Source organism: Chenopodium album, chromosome 9 (assembly GCF_948465745.1).
Source record: "Chenopodium album chromosome 9, dcCheAlbu1.1, whole genome shotgun sequence".
NCBI lineage: Eukaryota > Viridiplantae > Streptophyta > Magnoliopsida > Caryophyllales > Amaranthaceae > Chenopodium > Chenopodium album.
In genome coordinates, this window is record NC_137842.1 from 65,511,487 (window position 1) to 65,539,449 (window position 27,963).

The following is a 27,963-nucleotide window of genomic DNA, read 5'->3' on the forward strand; positions in this document are numbered from 1 at the left end:
TTACAAGTATAACTATATCTTCTCTCTATCTCTCCAAAAAAATTTCTTTATGCTTTGAATTCCATGGTTTTCAATGAGTTTTTTACTACATACATATATATTTTCAAAATGATAAGAGGAAATATAGTGGGATTAGACTCATTAAGTCATTAGAGGGGCTTTGTTGCTTAAAAATATGTAAATTTGACAACAACCATCTACTATTGTTTTCGTTTTAGAATTACCATTTATAATGGTTTTTGTTTTACCACCAATTATTTTTTAAAACATTAAATTTTCCTACCAAATTGCCCAAACCCTTCTATATGACGTCATTGTGCCTTCTTCTCCTTCGATCCTCATGTTTAATTGCATTTTTTTTTAAACAAGCATTGAAATTGGGCTAGGGAAAAACATTTGGTAGTAGATTTAATATAATTTAAGTTCACACAAAGATAATCAAGGTAAGTCATTAAACTATGTATCAATTATAATTTGTTGTTCTTTCCTGATGGTTTATCCCATATTCGGGAAATTTTTGAAATTAAGGTTTCTAACTTAAGTGTAATTTTACATTGATTAACTTCATATTGAATATATATGCTCAACTTATGATAATAGAAGTAACTCATAATTTAGAAAAAAATAATGGAAATTATGAAAACCCCAAAATGTCATATAAACCTATTTCTTCATAACAATAATTAGTGATAATTACTTAACAATAGTGTCAAATTTTATACTAGTCAAAGACATAATACATGAAATTGGTGCTAATTAGCCCCAAATTTGTAAATTAATAACTAAAGAAATTTTCCAATTACAATTTAAAACCCTAAATGATGAACTTCATATTATTTGAACCCTCAACCTCTTATAAGAAGGACCATAATTGCAAATCAGAAGGTCTAATTAAAAAAGGAAAAAAAAAAACACCAAAAATATCAAATACATACCGTCACAAGGTTTATAAATTAGCAACCCAGTGTGCAAAGCTCGAGCTACACACTAATTTTAAAATTAGAAACTTATTCGAATTAATAATTCGAATTGAAATTCAGTTGCAATCCGAATTAGAGGTGTCAATTCGGATGTTCGGATCGGGTCTAATAAGGTTGGATGGATCAATTTTTAAAGTCGAGTCATATTTAATTATTATGTCCACGCGAGTCGAAATCTGTATCGTACATTTTTTGAGTCGGTTTCGAATCGGGTAAGGTTGGGGGTGGTTTTGAATACCCTTAATTTTAATGACTCGGTCCGTCAAGAGTTTGGTACAACAGCCCAACAGGCAACAGGTGTGGTTTTTGTTGATTATCAGGGTAACAATTTGGATAGTCATATTACTAAGGCACTCAGGCCCAGCGTTTTCCTCTTCTTTGTCCCCCAAACTTATTACTCGAACATGGCAAGAAAACTATGGAGTTTGTACTCGAACATGACAAGAAATCTCACCCTGAATGCTCCACTTTAATACTGGTAAGCTCAATTGAACTTTCCTACTCCTAAATTTACATTAATTTCTTGATTAATTCGTCTATTTAATTAGCAATTAGTATTAGGTTAACCAATTTTGCTGAATTTGCTTTTGTTGGTTTTCCCCAATTCCAATTTCTTACGTTTATTATTTGTGTTTGTTGGCAATTTCTGGGTTGAATTGTATTAGCCAGCTTTATCAATAGGAAATGTGGGACAATTTACAATTAGCAGTAGATTTGTTGATATCATCAACTGGTACTCAGAAAATCGGGTATTTGGATGATCCGAATATCCTTCCTTGCGTTGGTAATGTCGCTTTTGGCCCTCTTCCTCATGGAGATCCTGCTCTCCCCCTTGAAGGTCCTTTGCTTTCTCTCTCTTCCTAATTCCTAACTTTTTCTTTCATGCAAAGGTTGTACATTGTTTGTTTGTTTTATGAGTTTTTATGGATTTCTATATTGAATCATTGAGGATAAGGTTGCGTACATTTGACCCCTATCTATGTCACGGTCAGGGCCGTTTTTAGAGGTTTTAGGGTTATGTTATACTTCATCCCATAATATACTTCTTGTTTGTCTTATTTTACGGTTAAAGAAATAGGAGGAGAAAGTGAATAAAATAATAAAAGTGAAAAGTACAATCGTGAGAAAATAGAAAATAGTACGAGGCAAGTGCAAAATTCTAGAATAAATTAAGAAGTATAATGAATAAAGTTAAAAAAGTGAGGGTATAACGGTCTTTACATACTATCCAAAAATAGAAACATGAACAACAATTTAGAATAGGAAAACAGGAACTATATTCTGGGACGGAGGAAATAGATACTAGAATGTGAATGTTATAAAACAGATGGAAAAAAATGGTAGTGGGTCCTTATACTAAATAAAGTAGTGTTACAATTGTTTATAAAACAGATGAAAAAAAAAAGTGTTGCTATATTATTCTATTAATGGAAGAAACAATTAGTCTTCACCTCTTCCATTTTCATAATCATACAAATTAAGAACCCTTTAATTGCATCAGCACATACAGTCATGTGGACGAAATGGGTAGGCACGCACACGTGGTTTGAAAAAGAAAAAGAAGCTGATCACAGAAAGAAGAAAACTAACCTTTGCAAACTGGAGTGTTAATTGTCCTTTTTTTTAATACTAAATTTAAATCTTAAGAGTTAAAATATAAAGAATTTTTTTTGAAAACACAGAAATTGCTCGGTTAAAATTTAGGGTCATTTTGGCCCTTTATGGATATAATTTGAAGTAAAAATTGGTGATAAACGACAATGTACACCTTGATTTGTGAGCAAGCAATGCCTTGATTTTGCGTTATATTTTTGAGCTGCAAATTTTCCTTGATTAATGTTATATGGGGGTCATTTTGGGCCTTAATAATCTTATTTGAGGTTAAAGTTGGCAAAAAAAAAAAACCCAGCAATTTCGATTCAATATATGTGCTAGGAATTGCCTTAGTTTGTCTATGCTTCAGTTTCTTAGCCGCGAGAATTCTCTAGTCAAAAGTGAAAAAAAAGAAGAAAAAAAAATTCGCGTCTTGGAAAAGAAAGTACACAAACAAAGGCAATTACCTACACGCAAACTATAGTGTGTGTATATATATGACTCAGAACTCAGAAGATCCCAGCTGTGAAGGAGTTGAATTGACAACAAAATACAGAGCTTCTGCGGCCGAGGACTGAGGTTGTTTCTTAAGGTACTCTTCCTTAATCACCATGTGAATTGGAATTGTATGGTACAGTATTAGTCCTTAATTACTGTTCTATCATGTATCACTTTTGATTATCAACATAGTAGGCAAATAGCATAGATTGTGGCATTATGTGAATTGGACTTTAACATTGTTGGGGCATTTTCTTCTAGTACATGTGACTAATCAATGCAATGTTGTATATATATGATTTTATGGAGACCATTTATAAACCTCTTAGACCACGCAGTGCTTTGTTACTCTTGCTCCTCAATTAACTTCTATAACAATAAGGTCCTTTAACTAAATTAAAGTAAAAACCATAGTATATTGATGTTTGTCGAATTCTTCAAACTATGTCGTTTTCATTATTATTTATGTTTAGGTTTGACACTAAACATAGTATAGTACTGTCAATCAACTTGCTCTTAGTGCATGCGACGATTTGAACGTACAAGGTCTTTACTACAAGTTCAGAATTGTCTGTGTTAGATAGTATGCGTAGTTAACATGTAAGCTACTATGAAAGCTACCTTTGCATTTCCTAGCACCTTATTCGTACATTCTCACCCCTTCTTGCCTTATTCGTAGATAAAATTTATGTACTTTATTTTGGAAAAGGTGACAACAAGTAGTTGGAAAGTACTGAAGCGGTTAGAAAGATTGTCAATAATGCATGGTAAACATATATTATGGTCATTACTCATTACCAATGTATGCTATATAATAGATGTATGTGCTAATCCTACCATTGTAGTAAATTGCCCCTTCCCTCACAATGTCATTTCCATTTGTCTCTTCTGTCCTCTCCTCGTCACCATCCTCGGATCTTCCTCGACGTAAGATCCCTGGAAGTTACGGTCTGCCCTTCTTTGGAGCCATTAAAGATCGGTGGGACTTTTTTTACCTCCAAGGTCGAGATCAATTTTTCAGGTCTCGCATGGAGAATTACAAGTCCACAGTTTTTCGAGCTAACATGCCTCCTGGTCCTTGGATATCCCCTGATCCACGCGTTATTGTTCTTCTGGATGCCAAAAGCTTTTTAGTTCTATTTGATAATTCCAAGGTTGAAAAACGTAATCTTTTTACTGGAACTTACATGCCTTCCACCTCCTACACTGGGGGTTATCGTGTATGCTCCTATTTGGACCCAAGTGAGCCTGAGCATGGCTCTCTTAAGGCCCTGCTGCTCTCTTTCCTTGCCTCTAAGCATGAGGAGTTCATCCCTCTCTTTCAGAGCTGTATGAAAGGCCTGTTCTCTGGTCTTGAGGATCAGCTGAGAGACAAAGGCCAGGCCGATTTTGAACAACTCAATGATGTATTATCTCTTGAGTTTGTTTTCAAGCTGTTTTGTGATGGCAAGAGCCCTTCAGACACCAAATTAAAGTCCAGTGGGCCGACCATGCTCAAGAAGTGGTTACTTGGCCAAATAGGACCTGTGAGCTCATTGGGATTGCCCAAGTTATTTTATCCAATCGAAGATTTTATACTGCATTCTGTTGGAATACCTTTTCTCTTGGTGAAAGGTGATTATAGAAAGGTGTATGATGCATTTTACTCAGCAACAATATCATTTTTAAACAAAGCAGAAAGTTTTGGTTTAAGTAAAGAGGAGGCATGTCATAACTTAGTTTTCGTTGCTGGATTCAATTCATTTGGGGGGTTTACAAAGGTGTTTCCGTCAATGATGAAATGGGTTGCATCCGCTGGGGAGAGCCTACATCGCGAGCTAGCTAAGGAGATCAGGACTATTGTGAAGTCTGAGGGTGGAGTCACTCTGAATGCCATCAACAAGATGGCCTTGACCAAGTCAGTGGTTTATGAAGCTCTAAGGATTGAACCTCCTGTACCATACCAGTACGGGCGGGCTAAGGATGATCTGGTGATCCAAAGCCATGACGCTTCATTTAAAGTTAAGAAAGGGGAGATGATCTTTGGGTTCCAGCCGTTTGCTACAAAAGATCCAAAGATCTTTGATGATCCTGAGAAGTTTGTAGCGAATAGATTCGTAGGGGAGGAGGGAGAAAAACTGTTGAAGTACGTGTTATGGTCAAATGGAAAAGGGACTGATGATCCGACGGTAGATGATAAGCAGTGTCCTGGTAAGAATCTGGTGGAGCTTATGTCCAAAGTTTTCCTGGTGGAATTCTTCTTGCAGTATGATACATTTTCTGTTGATACTTCTAAAACCACTCTGACTTTCTTGTCCTTGAAGAAAGCCACCAGCACTTGATGTTTTAGAAAAACAACAATAATATCTATATCTTATAATCATTTTTCTTTTTCAATCATTTTTCTTTTTTTTTATTTTTTTAAGTTATGCATGGATTATTAGTTTACTGTATTTTGCATAAAAAAGTCTATGAATTTGCTAGCAGAGCAAGAAGTAAATAATCATGAAATGTAATTGTGCTTTTTTCAAATATGTACACTTTTCAAATAAGAATCTGTAACACGAAGTATGTGACAGATTTCCCTTGTCGTTCTCCTCCTCCAAGGGTTTTGATATGCAATTTTGGCTGAGTTAATCCACTGGTGGTCCTTGCACCAGTAGATGTTGTCTAATGGTGAATATCGATCTATTCTGCTACTTGAGTTGTGACAGATTTTGTTCAATTTATAGTATAATATTTTCCACGTTTTAGTCGATGTTTGAAGTTGATGGTTGATTTAATGATAATATTATAAACTTGAATTTGGAGGACCTAGAGCATGATCGACTTGCACCTCGTTGATTCATTGCGTTTCTTACTTTGTAAACCCCCCCTCGCTTCGGCGTTGTAAAAAGTCATCATGTTCTACGGAGTAATAAGGAGAGGTATAACTCAACCACCCAGAACAAAAATATATATCGAGCAAAAATAATACACTTGGTATAACTCAACCACCTAGAACTAGGATTAATTGCACCATTGGAAACCAAATTTATGTGGAATAGAAAATTAAAATAAGGAAATATTGTCATAAATTACCCACCTATTTAGACATGTCTCAAACAATGTATTAAGACATGCATTGAACAATGCAGTTAGTCATCAATTAATACATGAAGTTATAAACTTATAATGCATAAAGTAACTGTCATTCTAATACAAGAGATCAAATCCGAAATCTTATGTAGTAATTAGTAGCGAATAAGCCACTTTCTTGTATACTACAGAGTACTACCATAATCATATGTTGTCTAAATCATGACATTTTAACCAAATGATTGTAACTTAACATAACATGAATAATAATCTACTAAATACTCTTAATTCTCCAACAAGAATAAGTATAATCGTATGTACAATGTACTCTTATTATTCAAACAAGAAAAAGGATTAAAGATCGTCGCTACCTTGTCAACTTTTATACCAAAAAAAAAATCACATGTTAACTTTTATATCAATCTATCGCAACTGGCTAACTTTTATATCAATCTATGGCCAATGATAACTTTATAACACTATGTTCAGGTAACAATTTGGTTAGTCACGGCCTCAGGCACTTAGGAATGGCAACGGATCGGATTCGGGTCGGATGGAGCTCCACCCGCATCCACCCGAATTAATCATCCGCTCCACCCGATCCACCCGTCACCCGCAAAACCCATCACCCGCATCCGATCCATCCTCATCCGCGGATGAAACAGGTGGATCGGATGCTTAACGGGTGATAATTATAATCCTACTCTAACTATAAAATCTAATACTTTAGAATAAAAAAAAAAAAGCTTTTAGCCAATTTTAAACTTAAAAAGTAAACCATTAATTAAATTTTTATTCCAAACTATAGCAATAAAAATAATCATGAACTTACTTTTTTTTTTTTTAACGGAATCATGAATTTATTTCGGTACTACATAATTAGGAATTGAGGGAGGTTTTATATTTTTTAAAATAAAATTAAAAAAATTTTAGAATTTTTTTTTTTTTTTTTAGAAATATACAGTACATACATATTGTAGTATACTAGTATATAAGAAAATTGAGATTTTTTTTTATATATATAATGGATGGATTGCGGATCGGGTGATAAACGGATGACGGATCGGGTGACGGATGAAACGGAGCCCCACCCGAAACCGACCCGATCCGTCACCCGCCCTTCATCCATTTAATGCGGATTTTCGTCCATTTATTTCGGGTGGATCGGATTTGCGGATATCCATTTAGAATTGCCATTCCTACAGGCACTTGCGCTATTGCGTATAAAGTTGGTGCCTTGTTTTCTCTCTCGTATACAGTATACACCCAGCGTATTGCTCTTCTTCTTCCCCAAATTTCTTGAAAAAAACAATGGAGTTTGTTGTAGAACAAAGCAAGAAATCTCACTCTCACTGCTCCACTTTAATACTGGTAAGCTCAATTATACTTAATTACTCTACATTTTCATTAATTTCTAGATTATTTGGTCATTTTGATTAGTACTCCGTAGTTTTAGGTTAACCAATTATGCTTATTTTGATTTCGTTTCTTTTGGTAATTTCTGGGTCGAATTGTATTGCCCGGCTTTATCAATAGGAAATGCGGGACAATTAGCAGTAGATTTATTGATATCATCAACTGGTACATAGAAAATCGGGTTTTTGGATAATCCGAATATCCCTCTTTGTGTTGGTAATGGGTTTAAATTGTTAATATTAAATCATCAAATTAGCAAAAATTAGGCCCTTTTTAGAAGTTTTATGGTAATGTTGTAATCAATGTTATAGATACTAGAATGTCAATTTGATGATATACTAGCTTGTTCGGAACTGTTTGTTATACTTGATCAAATTCGGAACTATATCACGGGTAGGGCCGTTTCCCGTCTTGCTTTTCTTCCCTTCATAAGGAGTTAGTATCCGAATTTGTTATACTTGATCGAATTCGGAATTATCTAAGGATGATATTCTTGTGCAGTGTATGATTCAGTTTCGAGTAAATTGTCTTTTGTCTAACAAAGATATCCAATTGTTAAGGTAAAATTATATATCTTTTACATGCTATATCCTGATTTTGAATGTTATTATAGTGTGTTTGTGTTGTTAGGGAAGTGGTTGAGCTTCAATTTGATAATCTTAAGAAGTTCAAACATGTAATCTAATTAGGGCGATTAGTCTTTTTGAGGACAGTCAGTAAGTTTGATTAATTAGGACAATTAGTCTTTTAGTAGAGAGTGAGCAAGAATCTTTATTTCAGTTATCTCCAACAAATTACTTTCAGTAATATTCCAGCATTCATGGATTGGATTAGTTTGGTTGGGGATGATGGTTCAAGTTGCCCAAAATTTGGCTGATTTTGCCGTTGCTGCTGGAATGAAGCATGTTATTGTGCTTTCTAACTTGGACTTTTTGCGGTGGAAAAATTTCGATATGTCATTGTATCTTAGCCTTTCTTTTTAGGTTTTTAACTTGTAAAGTTGTAATCAAAGTAAGAGGATATAGGCTCAGCTGTCATGAATTACAATCAAAGTTCCAAACAACTTTTAACAACCATGTAGCTTTCTCTGCTTAATTTTTGAGCTAGTGCCTGAATTACTCTGAATAATTCTGAATAGTTCAGCTGGCCATTTTGCCTTGATATGAATGTTGTGGAATACGGGAGCGAGGGGAAGCATGTAACTTGATTTATTTTGGTAATTTTTCAGTGGAATGCCTATACATTACCACTCAAGCACCAATGCAGGCGGAACTGATTATGATTGTGAAAAGCTTGGATGGAAACGACTGCAAGAGTATACTTCTTTTCAAGGGCGGTGGCAGTATTTTAGCACAGTTGCTGAGGGGAATGTCGTCGAGGAAAATTCGGTTCCTTTTGATGATGATCAAGAAAAAGAAGATTATCATGCCAGTTCTCCTTTGCTGCACTATTTTCTTGTTTAAAGGTACATTTGTGAATCCTTTTGCCTTTAGGTGAAGGTTATGCAAGAACTTTATGAATTTATATTGCAAGGCTAGGTTTTGGGAATAGTAGTTTGCAGAAGTTCGTAATTCGATGTTGCTCCATAGCTTATATTTATTCTGTGTGTTTTCCTTTGAAACTGTGTATTACACACAAAAAACTTTTATGTTGCAAATATAAACTAGATTTTGTGCTTTTATTTTATACAAGATACTAAAATATTTTGCTTACTGTGCCATGAGCTACAAGTTGCCTCTTTTTATCTGGTCAGGTTTGAAGGTGACTTGCTAGCTCTGTTACTGTTCTGAAGGAGATAACATATGCGATTTCTGTAATCTCACTGAGGCTGCATGCAAAAATTATTGGGCTGCGCCCTAGTGATTGCCACGGTAAGACGATTCACATTATTATGTAATACTTTGTTAAGTGCTTTCTGTGTATTACCAGAGTAGTTAGCGAACATATTAAGCTTGACTGGCAAGCTACTAACTTCTTGATAAGTTGATAATTGAAGCATATGGCTTTTGTTCTTCCGGAACATCCAATCCTTTCTACTCTGCCCCTTTTTCATCTTTAGCTTTGCATAGATGCTATTTGCATACTCCTAGAATTTATTTTCTCTGCGACTGATTTTCCAAATTGTTGGCGCCAAATCACCAATCAAATGTTCCTCTTAGGTAATCATCTTCTTTGGAGTGAGGAGCTCAAGCATTCATCTCTAGACATAGATATTATCCTATTTTGGCCAACTACCCAAACCCTAAAATCGTTCTCTTTCCTGAACTTAATTGACTGCATAACAATGCAACTAAAGGTATATGCAAAGTTTGCTATCATGTTGGTAATAATGAAACATCCGTTCATGTTGCGCAGTGGAAGTCAGTTTGATGGTTCAAATATTTTTGTAGGAAGCTGTATTTATTCTGTTTAGGTTTGCTCCCTTCCAGTTGAGGATATGAAAGGAACTCTTTGTATCAGGTTCCCAGCATAAGCTGGAATATAATGTCAGACTAAAGTCTTGTTTCACTTTAATCCTCACCTGAATTCTTCTGCCAAATTATTATTTTCAGAATTTGAATAGAATTCTTTGTACTAGGTTCATTGATGATGACCGGATATTATGTCAAGAGCAAAGTTCTGTTCCAGTCACCCAGACCTCCCAGTTATTTGTTTCCCAATTCTTCAGCCAAATTACTTATTTGTAAATTTAGAGTTCGACTGATAATTTGTACAAAAATGATAGGCATATCATTAAGATCTATCAAGAGGGGTAGTGGCATATTGAATTCCTAATTTTATTAGGAGTGGCATGCACACCATACAGTCCCTTGTCTATTCAAGAAAATTGTGATTTAAGTTTTGTTGGAATGCTATCAATATCTCCTCTCTCTCTCCCTCATCGCTGGCTTGACCGGTTGACCCCACATGGACGTAGACCTGGCAATGGATCGGAGATGGATCGGATGGAGCTCAATCCGCCTCCATCCATTAGCACTCCACCCATCACCCGACCCATCCGTCATCCGTCAAATCCGTCATCCAGATCCGATCCATCCGTCATCCGCGGGTGAAGCGGATGGATCGGATTTTTAGCGGATTGCATCATAATTTGTATGGATTTTCACATGAAAAGCAACTTTGTACAACTCAAATATTCATACGATAAAACGATATTGTTTGTGACTATTATAAGCCATTCAATACTCGTACAAGCCGTCGCCCAATCATGCCTAAACTAAATGAAAGAAATGGCCAATGGCCAAAGTCCAAAAAGGGCAACTTGAAAGCCTAAAAGTTTACATAATATTACATAATGATGTTGAGCAAGTTCAAAGCTTGTCTCAAAATTAAAGTTTAAACGTAAAAAACTCAAAGTTCATACATAAAAAACTCAATAGTTCAAACTTCAAACTCCAAACAAAGTACAAATATGAAATACAAGTATGAAACATAACAAAGTACACAGCAATACAACATCCATCAAGTCATCTCCATTAAGTAGAGAACATCATATCTCCATGTCTTCTCCATCCTACAATATATGAAAATGTAAGAGTTAATATATTATTTTATGAAAGTACATAATATGAAACATAGAAATATTAGTATGGGATTACCGAATTAACATCAATTACTTCACTTGTAGAAGTAGTCCCATTCCCTTCATCTCCCACGTCAACATCTTCTAGGATAGTTGCACAAGCTTGAGAGTTTTTCAAAGAATTTTCTTTAAAAAATAGAAAACAATATAAATCATTAATTAACATATATTTAAATAAATATTGAACTACAAATAAAAATTTAATGAGAGTATATATTACACTATTACCTGAATATTCTCCAAGAATCCAATTTTGCATACACATAAGTGCTTCAATTGTGTTGGCATGAAGGCTTGATCGTTGTGGACTCACAACCCTACCACCTATGCTAAAAGCACTCTCGGAAGCTACCGTTGAAGCAGGGATAGCTAAAATATCCTTTGCAATTTTTCTCAATGTTGGATATTTTAAATCCGTTTTCCAAAAGTTAAGGACATCAAACTCACTACTCTCGGGAAGTGTCTCGTCCTCAAGGTAGTGATCAAACTCACACCTTACATTTGCTTTTCTTTTCTTAGTCTTTTTCATCTGACTCCATTTATCAGTACCGGTAGAAGAAGAAGAAGAAGAAGTTCGTTTCCCAAGAGTAGTACCAATATAAGTAGAAGTAGTAGAAGTAGAAGCAAAGGTTGAGCCATCTTTTCCAGATTTATCATGGTATTCGTTCAACAAATCATACAACAATCCCTTTATCCTATCCACCTCAACATGACATCTTTCACCATATATTTCACTAAAATAAAATTCCACACATTCCAACTTATCCCTAGGATCCAATATTGCAGCAACGGCTAGAATTCCATTAATATTTGACCAATATTTGTCAATTTTTTCCATCATTGTTGTTGCCATATCCCTAATAACTTGTTCCACATCTTTCTCCCACTCTAACAAAGCCAATTTTATCTCACAAACTTGACGAAAGAATAAGTTAGCAGTAGGGTACTTTCTACCAGAAAATAATTCAGTTGCCTCATGAAATTTCACTAACTTTTCACATATCATTTCAGCTAATTCCCAATCACGTTGATTTGGAAGCACAAACTTGAACTTTGGATTTTGAGTTTTCAAACTAGCAAACACATTCTTATAAGGTAAAGCACTTTGTAACATTAAAAAAGTGGAATTCCATCTCGTCTTACAATCAAGAGACAACTTCTTAGAACAATCAACCTTAGATGCCCTAGCCTTATCCTCAAATTTTTCAATTCTTTTTGCACTTCCACACCAAAATGCAATACAATTCCGAATTCTCTCAATCCCGGGACCAATCACATCTAAACCATCTTGTACTATTAAATTCAATATGTGAGCACAACAACGAACATGAAAAAATTCACCAGAACACAACAATGCATCATAATCAAATTTATCTTGCAAAATTTCAACCATGGCATCATTTGTAGAACAATTATCAAGAACAACTGAAGAAATTTTCTCCGCAATATTATACATGTTCATGGTATCCACAAGTACTTGAGCTAGCATTATTGCGGTGTGAGGATGTGGAACATAAACAAACCTATTAAGAATGCAAAATGTAATAAATTAAACAAACATTCAAGCAATTGAAGTTAGCTACTAACACAAATAAAGTGTTTAAGAAAAATATTACCTTAAGGTTTTGTTTCGTAAAACCCAATATTCATCAATGAAGTGTGATGTGATAGCCATATACCCCTTCTTTTGATGAGTTGCCGTCCACATGTCCGTAGTAATTGCTACCCTTCCAACATGATCATCAAACAATTTCTTCAAATTCACCTTCTCACTCGCAAACATTCTCAATATGTCACTCTTTAAAGTGTTGCGACTCATAATCTTGAAGTTTGGATTCAAACTATTAACAAATGTCCGAAATCCAATATGTTCAACTATGGACAATGGATACTCATGAAGAATAACCATGTTTGATAGCTCTTTACGAGACACCTCTTGACTAAAGTTATAATTCTCCAACCTTGTACTTGAATCTTGTTTGCGATTAAAAGACAACAATTGTTGACGAACATCAATTTTGACATTCTTCTTAGTGCACCTAAGTTCCAAATGGTCTTTCAAATGAGAGGTCCCATTCTTGCTATTGCCAGAAAAAAGATGACTACAATGTAGACACTTGGCCTTTTGCTCACCATTAATAGTCAACTTTTCAAAGTGATTCCACACTTCCGACTTCATTCGTCTAGTAGATCGTGGAGGATGTGGTGGAGGTGGAGGCATATCTCCCTCATGTTCATGGACATTAGCATTGGTTTGATCATTAGGAGTTGAATTTTCAGGAGTAATGGGAGATGGTGAGAAAGAGCATGACTTAGATCCGGCACTACTTGCTCCATCCATTATTCCATTTCTAAAACAATTTAAGTAATTAACACATTAACATAAATTTTGATAAAAATAAAAAATACATAAAGTAACAAGTAACACACTAACACTGTAACAGTTTCATGCTACAAATAAACAATTTTGATATAAACCCTATATTGTTAATTTGTTAATGAATTAGATTAAAAATATCAAATTAAAGTAACAAGTAACTTATTTTTTATAGATTAATCAGAGAATCAAACCTCATAGAACAACAAACATTAATTTTCATTCAAATAATTCATTTACAATGACAAAAAACAGTAAATCAAGAATAATTATACATATTACAGTCATAAACTCATACTCATTCAAATAAGTGAAATAATCACTTTGAAACAAGCTATTAATTGTTCATATAAAAAACCCTAAAACCCTAAGTAATATGAGATTAGAAATTTACAAGTCATAAGAACAATTAATCTACTAAAACAAGTAATTTATATCAATATTCAACAAACAATCCTAAAGAACAAGAGGAAATCGCAAAAATTTCTGATTTACAGCAAAAAAAAAAAAAAAAAATACCTCAGGAAATCGCTGCTGGTCGCCGGAGGAGCACTGGAGCAGCCTGGTCGCCGGTGTCGCGGAGGTCCGTCGCAGCAGGGCAGTGCAGGGCAGCAGGCGTCGCAGCAGGGCAGTGACTCCAGACCTCCAGTGAAGGCAGTGAGCAGCGAGAGAGAGAAGAAATGAGGGGTTGAGGCCTTGAGGGCTTTGCAAATTCAGATTTGGGAATTGAGATGAGTAGTTGGGTAATGGGTACTTGGGTTTGGGTAGTTTACTTAGGGTTTAATAAATTAAAATTACAAAAATAACCTTAATTTTTTAGAAATATAAGGAAAAAAAACATATATATATATATTAGATGGATGGATGGATGGGTCGGGTGGTGGGTCGGGTGGTGGGTTGGATGAAGCTCAACCCGAATCCGACCCGATCCACCACCCGACCCACCCGCCACCCGTTTAACATCCGCGTTTTTTCGGATTTTCGTCCATTAAATCGGGTCGGGTGGATCGGATGTCCGTTGGGTTAGGGTGAAATTGCCAGGTTTACATGGACGGCGATGGTGATGATAGTGAGATGAGTGCACATATTTGGATATCAATGATGATGGATGTGATAGGCCGGCAGCACTGGAGGTAGTGCACCTGTAGAGCTGCCTATGTGATGCTCCTGGTGACATGGCAGTGGGTTTTGCTGGTGTCAATGGTCTGTGGCCTAAAAATCATGAATTTTCATACTACTCAAGTAGGACTTCTAACCGTGGAGTAGGGTTTGCATTTGGGGGAGAGTGGGGTTGGTTAGAAACAGAACTGAAAGATAATTTAATAAATCAAATGCCAAATAATAGACTTGGGTTTTCATTAAGTTTGAACAACATGAAGTGAATGCCCTCGTAATATATACTTCCTCCTCTGACTCTCTATTAGCACCATGACATTAATATCAATGTATTGTTCACCTTGACTATTAGAACCTAAAACATATCTACTTGCTATATTTCTCTAAAATAAACCACTAATATTCGTAACTCATTATTGCTAGTTTCCATATGTGGTAAAAATTTAGCTGCAAGTGTTTCAAAACCGATCTTTTTGCTATTTTTGACTGGTAAAGCTTATGTTTTATCGAACCACGTGCTCATTGTTTTTGTAAACGTTACTCTCTATTTGTTGTATTCAGCTGGTGAAGATAGCGGATGGATCACTCCATTTTCATGAAAGAGCGTGTATGGACCACCTGCAGATATGTGGATGTTCTAGGCTGATTGAAGTTGGAAAATATAGGACATCAAATACATGTTGAACTCTATGTTCATTAGTTTACAAATCCAAGTACATGAAAGAACTCAGAAGATCCCAGCTGTGAAGGAGTTGAATTGACCACAAAATATGAAGCTTCTGCGGCTGAGTTTGTTTCTTTAGGTACTCTTCCTTAATCACCGTTGAACTGGAATTGTATGGTACAGTATTAGTCCTTAATTACAGTTCTGCTTCTGTTTAATTATGTATTGCTTTTGATAAGTAACATAGTATGCATAATTTTATTTTATTTTTGTTTTTCTTATTCCATTAATATACTGTGGGTTGCGGAGTTGATTTCATTTGGTTTATTTAGGTTTCTATTAAGATTTGCTTACAAAATCCTGATCATGCATTGATTGTGGCATTATGTGAATACTGGACATTTAACGTTGTTGGGACATTGCCTTCTAGTACATGTGACTAATCTATGCATCATTGTACATATGATTATATGGGGAGTTGGGGACCATTTCTAAACATCTTAGACCACGCCGTACTTTGCTACTCTTGCTCCCCAATTAACTTCCTATAAGGTCCTTTAACTAAAATAAAAAGATCGGAAAAATATAAATTACAGTTTATAAATGTTTGTTGAATTCTTCAAACTATGTCGTTTTCAATATTTAATTTTAGGTTTTAAATACTGTCAATATCAACTACAGTAGCTCTTAGAGTCTTGATACATGCGACGGTTTGAAGAAGGCCTTAACTACAAATTTAGAATTTTCTGTGTTAGATAAGTATGCGTAGTTAACATGTTTGCTACTATGAAAGCTACGTTGCATTTGCTAGCAGCTTTTCGGTTCATTCTCACCCATTCTTGGCTTTAATACTTTTCAACTTGATAAAATTTCTGTGCTTTATTGTGGTAAAGGTTACAACAAGTAGTTGGCCAATTTGGAATTACTATCCAGTGAATTAGGTAAACTTATATTATGGTCATCCCCTAGAAAAGTACTGAAGCGGTTAGAAAGATTGTCAATGTGCATGGTAAACATATATTATGGTCATCCCCAATGTATGCTATATAATAGATGTGCTATTGCTACAATTGTATCAACTTGTCCCTTCTGTCACAATGTCATCTCCTTTTGTTTCCCCTTCTGTCCTCTCATCATCACCATCCTCGGATCTTCCTCTACGTGAGATCCCTGGAAGTTACGGTCCGCCCTTCTTTGGAGCCATTAAAGATCGGTGGGACTTTTTTTACCTCCAAGGGCGAGACCAATTTTTCAGGTCTCGCATGGATAATTACAAGTCCACAGTTTTTCGAGCTAACATGCCTCCTGGTCCTTGGATATCCCCCGATCCACGTGTTATTGTTCTTCTGGATGCCAAAAGCTTCTTAGTTCTCTTTGATAATTCCAAGGTTGAAAAACGGGATGTTTTTACTGGAACTTACATGCCTTCCACCTCCTACACTGGGGGTTATCGTGTATGCCCCTATTTGGACCCAAGTGAACCTGATCATGGATCTCTTAAGGCCCTGCTATTCTCTTTCCTTGGCTCTAAACATGATAAGTTCATCCCTCTCTTTCAGAGCTGTATGAAAGGCCTGTTCTCTGGTCTTGAGGATCAGCTGAGAGACACAGGCCGGGCCGAGTTTGAGCAGCTCAATGATGTACTATCTCTTGAGTTTGTTTTCAAGCTGTTTTGTGATGGCAAAAGTCCTTCAGACACCAAATTAGAGTCCAATGGGCCTATTATGCTCAAGAAGTGGCTACTTGGCCAAATAGGACCTGTGGGTTCATTGGGATTGCCCAAGTTATTAGATCCAATCGATGATTTCATAATGCATTCTGTTGGACTACCTTTTCTGTTGGTGAAAGGTGATTATAGAAAGCTGTATGATGCATTTTACTCCTCAGCAATATCATTCTTAAACAAAGCAGAAAGCTTTGGTTTGAGTAGAGAGGAGGCATGTAATAACTTAGTTTTCGTCGCTGGTTTTTAATTCATTCGGGGGGTTTACAATATGGTTTCCGTCAATGATGAAATGGGTTGCATCAGCTGGGGAGAGCCTACATCGCCAGCTAGCTAAGGAGATCAGGACCATTGTGAAGTCTGAGGGTGGGGTCACTCTGAATGCCATCAACAAGATGGCATTGACCAAGTCTGTGGTTTACGAGGGTCTAAGGATTGAACCTCCTGTACCATACCAGTACGGGCGGGCTAAGGATGATCTGGTGATCCAAAGCCATGACGCTTCATTTAAAGTTAAGAAAGGGGAGATGATCTTTGGGTTCCAGCCGTTTGCTACAAAAGATCCAAAGATCTTTGATGATCCTGAGAAGTTTGTAGCGAATAGATTCGTAGGGGAGGAGGGAGAAAAACTGTTGAAGTACGTGTTATGGTCAAATGGAAAAGGGACTGATGATCCGACGGTAGATGATAAGCAGTGTCCTGGTAAGAATCTGGTGGAGCTTATGTCCAAAGTTTTCCTGGTGGAATTTTTCTTGCAGTATGATACATTTTCCGTTGATACTTCTAAAACCACTCTGACTTTCTTGTCCTTGAAGAAAGCAACCAGCACTTGATATTCGAGAAAAACTAAGATGTCTTATTATACGAGTAGTTTATTTTGTTCTGTCAAATTTATTTTATTTTATTTTATTTTATTTATTTATTATGTTCTGTTTACGTGAAGTTGTATGGATAGTTTACTACATTTTGCCTATAAAAATCTATGAATTTGTGTGCACAAGAAGTAAAGTAATATTTTATAATTATGAAATAATAAAGGGTGCTTTTTCTGTTTGATAATTTTTCTGTTTGTGATTCAGATTTGGTTGAATAATTATGAAATGAAATGAAATGGTACTATTTTCTATTAATATGGAGTTATGTCTATGTCCTAGACTCGTCCTTCCCTTGTCCTTCCTCTCCACTTTTCAAGGGTTTGGTATGAATTATAGGTGAGTTGATCCACAAGTTGTCCTTGTAGATAGGGATGCTCTCTAATGGTGGATATCAGTTCTGCTTGAGTTGTGGTTGATTTTGTTTGATTTATCATGTAACGTTTCCCGCGTTTTGATAGGTGTTTGAAGTTGATGGTTGATTTAATGATGATGTGAGGTTCGTTTTTAGGTACGTCTTCTTAATGTATCTTTATACTAGCTATACACCGTTTATAAACTTGAACTTTGAGAATTAAGAGGGTAGCTCATACACAATTACATACTAATCAATTGTAATTCTCTTTTTAGTTTTCCATTCAACATTTTTATTTATTTAATTTTTTTTTTATTTTTTTTTAATTCAAGAAGAATTAATTAAACCCTCTATCATACACCCGACTACATCTAGACTTAGATGCACCCATTTATTAAGTTGATAACTTTCTTATAAACAAAATCATACACTTGGATTCACCCAAATTCACAAATTATATTATTCAGCTCGGATTATTTGAAAAGTAAATATAGGTTTAACATTTGAGCAATTACACAATCAGAAACCGAATTCTTCAGGAATTAGGAAACAGGAATTAGGAAACAAAATTATGCTCCGTCGAAATAATTAAAGAGGGTCATGTACTCATATATGGAGCCTAAACCATGATCAACAAGCACCTGTCACATAATACAACTTAATTAAACACTTGCATTTTCTACATACATAAATGATACTTGTTGAAAACTTTTAATTTTCTTTAAAGGTAGGTAGCAAGTTTCTGATTTTATGTCTTACGGAAACACTTGTCACCTTACACTTCATATAGTTCTTCCTTTAAGCAATGTAATCGTTTTATTGTCCCTTCAATGTGATTTGAACGATATTATGCATTAAGACTATGTATACTGGCAACTAATTAGCTTAAATGTGTTGTATTCTATATTATACTGGAGATGACTATATTTGAACATACCTAGCACCCTCCTCAGCATCTCAACAATGTCTTCTCCTTGTGTTTCCTCATCACATCTAAAAAATAAGAGCAACGACAAGCTCTCATCACCACCATTATTGTCGGACCTTCCTCTTCGTGAAATCCCTGGAAGTTATGGTCTGCCCTTCTTTGGAGCCATTAAGGATCGGTGGGACTACTTTTATGTCCAAGGAGAAGACCAATTCTTTAGGTCTCGAATGGAAAAATACAACTCCACGGTCTTTAGAGTTAACATGCCTCCTGGTCCTTGGGTCTCTCATGACTCGCGAGTTATTGTTCTTCTAGATGGCAACAGTTTCCCTGTCCTCTTTGATACCTCTAAGGTTGAAAAACGCGATGTGTTGACAGGAACCTACATGCCTTCCACCTCCTTCACTGGAGGTTATCGCGTGTGCGCCTACTTGGACCCAAGTGAGCCAGCGCATGCCTCTCTTAAGTCCTTGTTACTTTCTTTCCTCACCTCAAAGCATGAGGAGATCGTCCCTCTCTTTAAAAGTTGTCTAAAAGGCATGTTCGATGAGCTAGAGGATCAATTGAGGGGCAAAGGCCGGGCAGAGTTTGGGCCGCTAAACGATGTTGTATCGCTTGAGTTTGTTTTTAGATTGTTTTGTGATGGCAAGAGCCCTTTGGATACCAAGCTGGAGTCCAAGGGACCTAGCATGTTCAAAAAGTGGTTAATTTGCCAATTAGCACCCTTGAAAACATTGGGCTTATCCAAGTTGTTAATCCCTATTGATGATTTCATACTACATTCTATTAGATTGCCATTTTTCTTGGTGAAAGGTGATTACAAAAGGTTGTATGATGCATTTCACTCCTCGGCGACATCATTCTTGGACAAAGCAGAAAGTTTTGGTATAAGTAGAGAAGAAGCATGCCATAACCTGGTTTTCATAGCTGGATTTAATGCATTTGGTGGGTTTTTAAGGTGGTTTCCGTTATTCATCAAATGGGTTGCATCTGGAGGGGAGACCCTACACCGCGAGCTGGCTAAGGAGATCAGAGCTGCTGTAAGATGCGAGGGTGGAGTCACTTTGAATGCCATCAACAAGATGGCCTTGACCAAGTCAGTGGTCTATGAGGCTCTAAGGATTGAACCTCCTGTGCCGTACCAATATGGTTTGGCTAAGGATGATTTGATGATTCATAGCCATGACGCTTCGTTCAAGATTAAGAAAGGGGAGATGATCTTTGGATATCAACCCTTTGCTACCAAAGATCCGAAGATATTTCACAACCCCGATAAATTTATAGGGAATAGATTTGTCGGGGAGAAAGGAGAAAAATTGTTGAAGTATGTGTTATGGTCGAATGGGAGGGGAATCGATGATCCGACAATGGATAATAAGCAATGCCCTAGTAAGAATTTGGTGGAGCTCTTGTCTAGGTTTTTTTTAGTGGAATTCTTCTTGCGATATGACACATTTTCAGTTGAAATTGGCACCTTGTTGTCGGACACCACCGTGACATTTTTGTCCTTGAAGAAAGCCACGACAAGCGCTTGATATTGGGGAGAGTCGATATTGTATTACTTAAACATATTATGGATACATTTTATGGTTTGATAATCGTCAATGTGAAGTTATGTGTGATTCATAGATTACCATGTCATGCAAAATAAGGGCATAACTCATAAGCCAATAAATAATGTAGATCGACATGTAACATGTTTAAATTTAAGAATAAGACTTGCTAAGAGAGGAAGTGAAAAACTAATGTATTCATAAGCTCATAACTACATAATACGTACAATAAAAATAAACTTGCTGAAGATAGTTGATGCTTCATTCGACCTATTGAAAAAGGTGTTTGGGAATGGAATCAAGGCTACAAACCCCAACAATAGAATATGTAGTTTTGTTTTTTTTTTTTTCAAAATAATACAGCACCACTCGAAGTCAGGCCCAAAAAATCTAACCCAAACCAGAGCAATTTTTGACTGGGCTGGGCTGCCTATGTTCTACTTTTTTTATTATTATTTTTTTTTTTTTTTAAGAAGGAGAAAAGGTCAACATAAGAAATTAGATGCATCCCTTTTTATAAATGAAAGTTTTAATTAGATGCATCACTTTTAATAAGGTATTTTTTTTATTTCCTCCAGAAAAAAAAAGGTATTTTTTATCTCTCTCCTATCATATGAGTTCTCTTTATTTTAGTAAATAAAAACGGATGAAGTAGGAAAATTGTCCCGTGTGTCCATCATAAAAAAATTATAAATTGTACCGTGTAATTTGATTTTTTTTTTTTTTTTTTTTTGGGTACAATGAACCATATATATTTTGACAAATGATATTTATATACTAAACACTCTTACTGTCAAGTCATTACTTCTCGCTTGATCACACAATCACAGTGCAATACAACCCAACACAAAGGCATGTTGTCTTGGGTCTAAGGATGACAGTGGGTCAGGTTAAATGGATTTGTCTGGTGATTGGACAGGGATGGGTATAAAAAGTGTAACCGTTACGAATGATGGAGTGGATATGAATTTTAGAGTAACCCGCCCCATCCCCTATCTCATATTAAATTAGAGTAACCCACCTTATACTTTTTGCAAAGGTTGAAATAAACTTGGAAGAGTCTAAAATTTAGATACTAAAATAATATAATAAAAATAAAATATTAAATTAATTACATTACCGCTATATGAATTTTGCCAAAGAAGATATAAAAAGGGGTTTGTTAGAAAAGATAATTCTTCATATTATTGCGATATAATATGGCATTATGGTAGCGGGTTTGGAGCCGGTCTAAGGTGGGTATGGATATCTAAATGGGTTGTGGAGTGGGCGGGGATGAATATTAGCTTGTACCTGACGGGATGGGTGTGGATATGGGTATTGTACAAACCACAACCCATGGGTGGTTGGGCGAAGATGGGTAAAAGATTTTTAGGCAGGGATGGATATAGAGGTACCACCTTCCACATTTGACCCGCCCCATTGCAATCTCTATTTGGGTTGTATTTGGATCGCCCATTTAAAAACTTCAATTAGCATGACACGTAGGGGTGTCTATTCAGATTTCCGGATCAAATTTGATAAGATCGAGAAACTTGAGTCATGTTTAATTATTATGTCTATACAAATTAAAATCTAAATCTGAAAATATTTCAGGTCGAGTGAGTAGGCTCGGCCACAGTGGCCTATCCAAATTCCAAACACAAGATACGTGGGGTCCAACACGTCCCACTTCCATCGTCACTACAAACTCTTCTTAAAGTGATAAACAAAATAAAATATCAACATCAACTTCAAGATACATTGATAAAGATCCATTGAAGAGTGGCTGAGTCATAATTTTAGATACGTGCCCGCAATTCCACAAGGCAGAGGACACGTGTCGCAATCAAATTGGTAGAAAGACAATGAAAGTGCTAGAAAGAAATGAATGAGTGTAGGATCACATTGCCAGCAACTCTATTGTCTGTCATTACACCACTTAGCTTGGTATTACTATCACTTATGTCATTGTATATAAATTAATAATCATTCCTTTCTTAATTCTTATCTATTCGTCTAATTAATTATTTGCCATCAAATATTCAAACCTAGTTATCAATGCTTAATGTCACCGTATTAAACAAGATACTCGATCACGTTACCATGTCAATCATACTATTATATTGTAATTTGTAAGTCAATTTGTCCAAAAATCCATCCAATTCTTGTGAGACCCAACGATCGAACAAGATTTTCTGAGATTTTCAAATACTTATCCTAAAATTATGCAAATTATTCTCACATGCTCGTCTCAACTCTTTTTTGAACAGTTTTACTCACGAATTTATCTGTTGTCTCAATTCTTATTTCGTCCTCATCTCATTAAAGAGTAAATTTTGACTTTAATGGTCATCACCGACTATAATTATTGAAGCATAGGAAAATCCTTGTATTTGATAATCATCAAATGTGCAAACATCGCCAATTATTGATTGAAATACGACATGTAATGGTAAATTTTTGGGCTAGTTTGTGATTTGTAAGTTTTGAATGAAGTTGTGAGTCTTTACTCACACGAAGAAAAATAGGTCCAAACAATACAAAATCTCAAACTACTCATAATAGACATTAATACAATCCGCAAAAAAAATTAAAAAAATAAAAAATAAATAATAAATAAAAAATAAATAAATAGGTTACAAATATACGAAGGGTCTGTTCTCATTGACTGAAGTGAGTTAAACAGAACTGAACTGAACTGAACTTATTAGAGCTGAATTGAATATTTGATGAGGGAAAGAAATAGGGAGCTAAAGTGAACTGAACTAAAAATAATCTGATGAAAACAGGGCCGAAGTACTTTGTCTTTCTGAACCGAATAATCTAACCCAATCTATCTAACCCGAATCAAACTCGACCGATCTATTTGACATATCACATGCCTACTAGCGAGCAGGTCGGCAGGCTATTCTTATTACTACCGAAAATAGGATTGTTCAATCATACAAGCAGAATGCAACAAAATAGAATAAATCTTTTACTACAAGGGTAGTTGGATAATTGGATCATTCATGATTGTGTCCCAGTCCAATTAGAACCATTATTTTCTGTAATAAAAAAAAAAATGAAAAAAGTTACAGTAAACCTTGTCTTCATGCAGATAAATAGCTTACTATAAAAATTATTTTGGGTAAAATTACATCTGTCTATATCTACCCATTCTTCTCTTTTGACTTAACATCAACATATTTTTTCCAACTACAATCAGGTCGGCAACAATTTAAATTCCCCCTTTTTTTTCTTGTATAAAATCTCAAAATTTTAGTAGTTTAAAATTTAATTACCCTAATAATTGTTTTATTCTTTTCCCCCAATTTTTTTGGAATTTCAGGAAAAATGAAGCAAATGGATTATTTGAAGATGAAGACAGAGGATGAATTTCCAAGTAATCAACTGAGTTCAGATTTGAAGGAGGTGCATAATGCTGCTAAAAAGCTTGCTTCTGATGTTATCAAGCTTGGTGGTTTGGGTTTTGGCACCTCTTTTCTTCAATGGATTGCTTCCTTCTCTGCCATGTATAACTCTTTCTTTCTCTCTCTAGAATTGTTGCAATTTTTGATGCAAAACTGTTGTATTGAATTAATGGGTTTGTTTGAACTGATGAATTTTCATCTGGGTTTTTTTCATCTGATGATTTGAAGTAGTCATTTTTGCTCATCTAATTGATCTATTGTTTTTCAAATTGTTGAATTTTTTTTTTTTTATTTTTTTATTTAAAAAAAAGTATATTGGATTGTTGATTGATGTTAGTGAAAATTATACTCTTAATTTTGGGGTAAATTAATATTGGGTAATCTTCCATAAATTTGAACCCGTGATCACATTTTTTGGGTGCACAGTGAGAAGCCAAATCTGTATGGATGGTAAAACGTCAAATTTCATGCCTGTGAAATTTTATCATGGCCAAGTTGTTGATATTTTCCCTTTTAGTTCCTTTCAAGTTCATAACCAGTAATTTGATGTTTTACCATACCATCAGAATAGTATATTGGCATTTGAGGGAAAAATTAGCTGCATATACTTGTTTGTCTAGTATTTGAGCAATTTATCAGCTTTTGCATAGTTGTATTTGAAAGAAAAATGAGAGGCAATTTAGAATTGCACATCATTACATCATTGCTCTTAAGAGGTTAAGGCTTGTATATGAGATTATGAGGTGAAGTTAGAGTAAGCTAAGTTCAGATGGCATAATCATCCATGATCAATGACAACACAAGAGTAATATGCGCTTGATGCGTTCCACAATAGATTTTAATAGCTCTCTGGGTTTTTTAATCAGTCCTGTGGATTGAATTGATTATTATAATCGTGTGACTCTATTGCAAGCAAGTGCTGGTCTTTCTACATATACTTGTTTGTCTGGTATTTGTGAATTGCAATCAAACTAATGCTCGAATTGAAACTACTGTCTGCAACTCGTTTTACTATCCTATATGCAGTTTTTGTCATTCTAGTGTCCATTAGTTGATATTTTCCCTCTATTTCTTGTTGCAGTTATTTGTTGGTTTTGGACCGCACGAACTGGAAGACTGAGATCCTAACCGGACTCTTAGTGCCTTACATTTTCTTCAGTCTCCCTGGGATTTTGTTCAACTTTCTGAGGTAGTTTTATGGACAGTAGCCTAGTATTAAAAGGCTGTCTCTATCTTTTGATCTCTTTTTCACCAATTTGATTGACAATGCAGGGGAGAGATTGGAATGTGGATTGCTTTCGTCACTGTCATATTGCGTGTTTTCTTTCCACAACGCTTCCCTGGTATGCATCTACTTGATTGTGTTAGTTTGACATCAGATTTTCCTATTTGTTTTGTTGATTAAAAAGATAACTGTTAAGGAGTACCTTCAAGCTAAGAATTTATACTATCGAATTCTTGGATGGCCGGCAAACTTTTGGCCTTCGTAAAGTCCGTAGATAATCTCAAATAAAACTTTGGAAAGGTTCCTCAAAGACAGCTACCAAATCATAACAAAGTCCTTACAAGCCATGCTCGTTAGACCTTTATTAAAGTTTGTTGGAAAGTCTCAGCATTGTTAGAAAGAATTTTACTCTTATGTTTACACTACCTCCTTGATACCTGGTGGCCTCAGAGAGTCTACATTGCTTATTCGGATAAATAATTAGTTTCGGGGACATGACTAGTATCTAAAATTTGCCTTTCCTCCACATCTCCTTGTAGACATTCACTTGTGTTAGATTTGAGAATATTTTTCTCATTGCATTCGGCTACATGTAGATAGGATCTGAAGTTTATGTTGCTGTATTCTGCATTTTTATTTTCCTACTTGTTTGGCATCTGCTTTCACCTTTTTTGCTAGAGCCATTTCAGAACTGGTAGTTTTTGAAGAGAAATAGAGCGCTCTTCTAGGAAGCAAAATGGACATAGATCAGGATGCAATGTAATCAAGTAGTGGAAAACCGCTAAATCCAAGTAGTTATGTAGGAACTTGATGGTTACTGGCTGAAGATGTTTACTCCCTCGTTAATAAATAGTTTGGCAGTGCTGCTTGTACCATCAGTGTCCTGTTTGTTATTTAGCTTTTAATTGAGCTGATTGAAGCATGAACTGCGAGTTCTACTTTGCTTATGTGGATATCCAACATGATCCCTAGCTAAAACACCTTCACATCTTTGTTGTTGCAGATTGGCTGGAGCTGCCAGGTTCTGTCATTCTCATCATAGTGGTAGCTCCGAGTTTGTTAGCATCCTATGTCCGTGGTGGTTGGATTGGCGCAGGAATTTGTTTGGCGATTGGGTGTTACTTGCTGCAAGAACACATTCGAGCATCAGGAGGGTTTAGGAACTCCTTCACAAGGGCTAACGGCGTATCAAACACCGTAGGCATAATCCTTTTGCTGGTCTATCCAGTTTGGTTCCTGATAGTCAACATTCTCTAATCTGCTTGAATTCTTCTGTGGCTTGTACATTTGTTGGCTGTTTTTTCATGTGCAAGGCTTAGTATCTTATCATTGTTTGTTACTGCATTTAAATTTTTGTGCTGAACATGCTTTAATTTCATTTGTTTGTACCTAATTTTTAAGAGTCAAATAAAATTTATGTGGATTCTTAAGCTTTTGTCACATCAATATATTGCTTTCTTCTTTTGTCAAGCAAAAAACCAACCAACCTACCTAGCATGAAACGATTGCAGATAATTGTGAACAGATTTTGATTGTTTGACTAAAAATGACAAGCAAAATTCCTAAACAAATATTTATCAGTAAAACAAAACTATTTAGACTATGTTTTTATTCATTTTATTTTTAGAACTTCAGATTGGAGTTAATCATATCTGTATAGATCCATCTGTAACAATTAAGATTGAAGAATTGAAAAAAAAAATACAAATCAAGAAAAATCAAATAAGAACTTTGTTGGTGATGACAATATCATGTTAAGATATGATTTGATGAATAATATCTTTAGGTAAAGCTTTTTTGGTGCAGCAGCCCACACCGTGTGACCTGCTGCCAAGTCAATAAAAATAACGGATTCAGATGCGCGCATAACGGGGTTACTATTCACTAGAGCTGTCAAAAGTTGACCCGACCCGAAATACCGACTCAAACCCGATTATTAATCGACCCATCTGAACCCGAAAAAATGGTGACTCAAACTCGGCCTGACCTGACCTGAAACTAACCCTAGACCCGAGTTGACCCGAGTATATGAGACTCGAACCCGAACATGAACTGACCTAGAGATGACTCGATCCGAATGTAACTCGTAAATTATTGACCTGAACCGAACCTGACTTGAACCGAAATTGACCCAAACCCGTTTTAACCGTCAAAACCCGAATTTAACCCGACTTGTTACTAACCTGACCTGAATTCAACCCTACCCGTTCCTAACCCGACCCGAATTTAACCCAACTTGTTACTAACTCGACCCAAAATCAACCCGACTTGTTATTTACCCGACCCGAATTTTAACAGACCTATTACTAACCCGACCCAATAATTCAACCCAATCTGTTACTAACCCGACTCGAAATCAACACGACTTGTTATTGACCCAAGCTAAATTCAACCTAAATTGTTCCTAACCAGATTTCAAATCACCTTAAATGCAATTTAGACCACCCTATTATTGTTGATCAAAGCATCTTGTCTAGGGAGACCAAGTCGGTCCAGGCAGCAAAAGAAAGGAGCATCATCCTCAAATTTAAGAGTTAGATATAGTATATATATTTGTTGTATGGTCAAAGGAGATAATTATCTTCTTAAATTATAGACTATACTTCCCTAGTATATTGCCATATATAT

The 27,963-nt window shown here is 35.6% G+C and overlaps 3 protein-coding genes and 1 pseudogene across 4 annotated transcripts; all 4 read left to right on the plus strand.

Annotated features, from left to right (window-relative positions):
* The first annotated feature begins 2,882 nt into the window (after positions 1-2,882).
* Positions 2,883-5,447, plus strand: LOC145558805 (allene oxide synthase 3-like). The gene has a single exon (XM_081620141.1). It carries the CDS (start codon positions 3,938-3,940, stop codon positions 5,390-5,392), a length of 1,455 nt encoding a protein of 484 aa, XP_081476267.1. The 5' UTR covers positions 2,883-3,937; the 3' UTR covers positions 5,393-5,447.
* Positions 5,448-7,319: 1,872 nt separating this feature from the next.
* Positions 7,320-18,258, plus strand: LOC145558804 (allene oxide synthase 2-like; annotated as a pseudogene). Its single transcript, XR_014092612.1, has 4 exons — positions 7,320-7,499; positions 8,773-9,009; positions 9,298-9,415; positions 15,182-18,258. The product of XR_014092612.1 is annotated as an allene oxide synthase 2-like (transcript).
* A 939-nt stretch (positions 18,259-19,197) lies between these two features.
* On the plus strand, positions 19,198-20,697 carry LOC145557983 (allene oxide synthase 2-like). The gene has a single exon (XM_081619144.1). It carries the CDS (start codon positions 19,198-19,200, stop codon positions 20,695-20,697), a length of 1,500 nt encoding a protein of 499 aa, XP_081475270.1.
* A 3,054-nt stretch (positions 20,698-23,751) lies between these two features.
* Positions 23,752-26,775, plus strand: LOC145558806 (cold-regulated 413 plasma membrane protein 2-like). The gene is made up of 5 exons (XM_081620142.1): positions 23,752-23,905; positions 24,029-24,212; positions 25,192-25,299; positions 25,383-25,453; positions 26,339-26,775. Exons 2-5 carry the CDS (start codon positions 24,034-24,036, stop codon positions 26,590-26,592), a joined length of 612 nt encoding a protein of 203 aa, XP_081476268.1. The 5' UTR covers positions 23,752-23,905; positions 24,029-24,033; the 3' UTR covers positions 26,593-26,775.
* Positions 26,776-27,963: the final 1,188 nt, after the last annotated feature.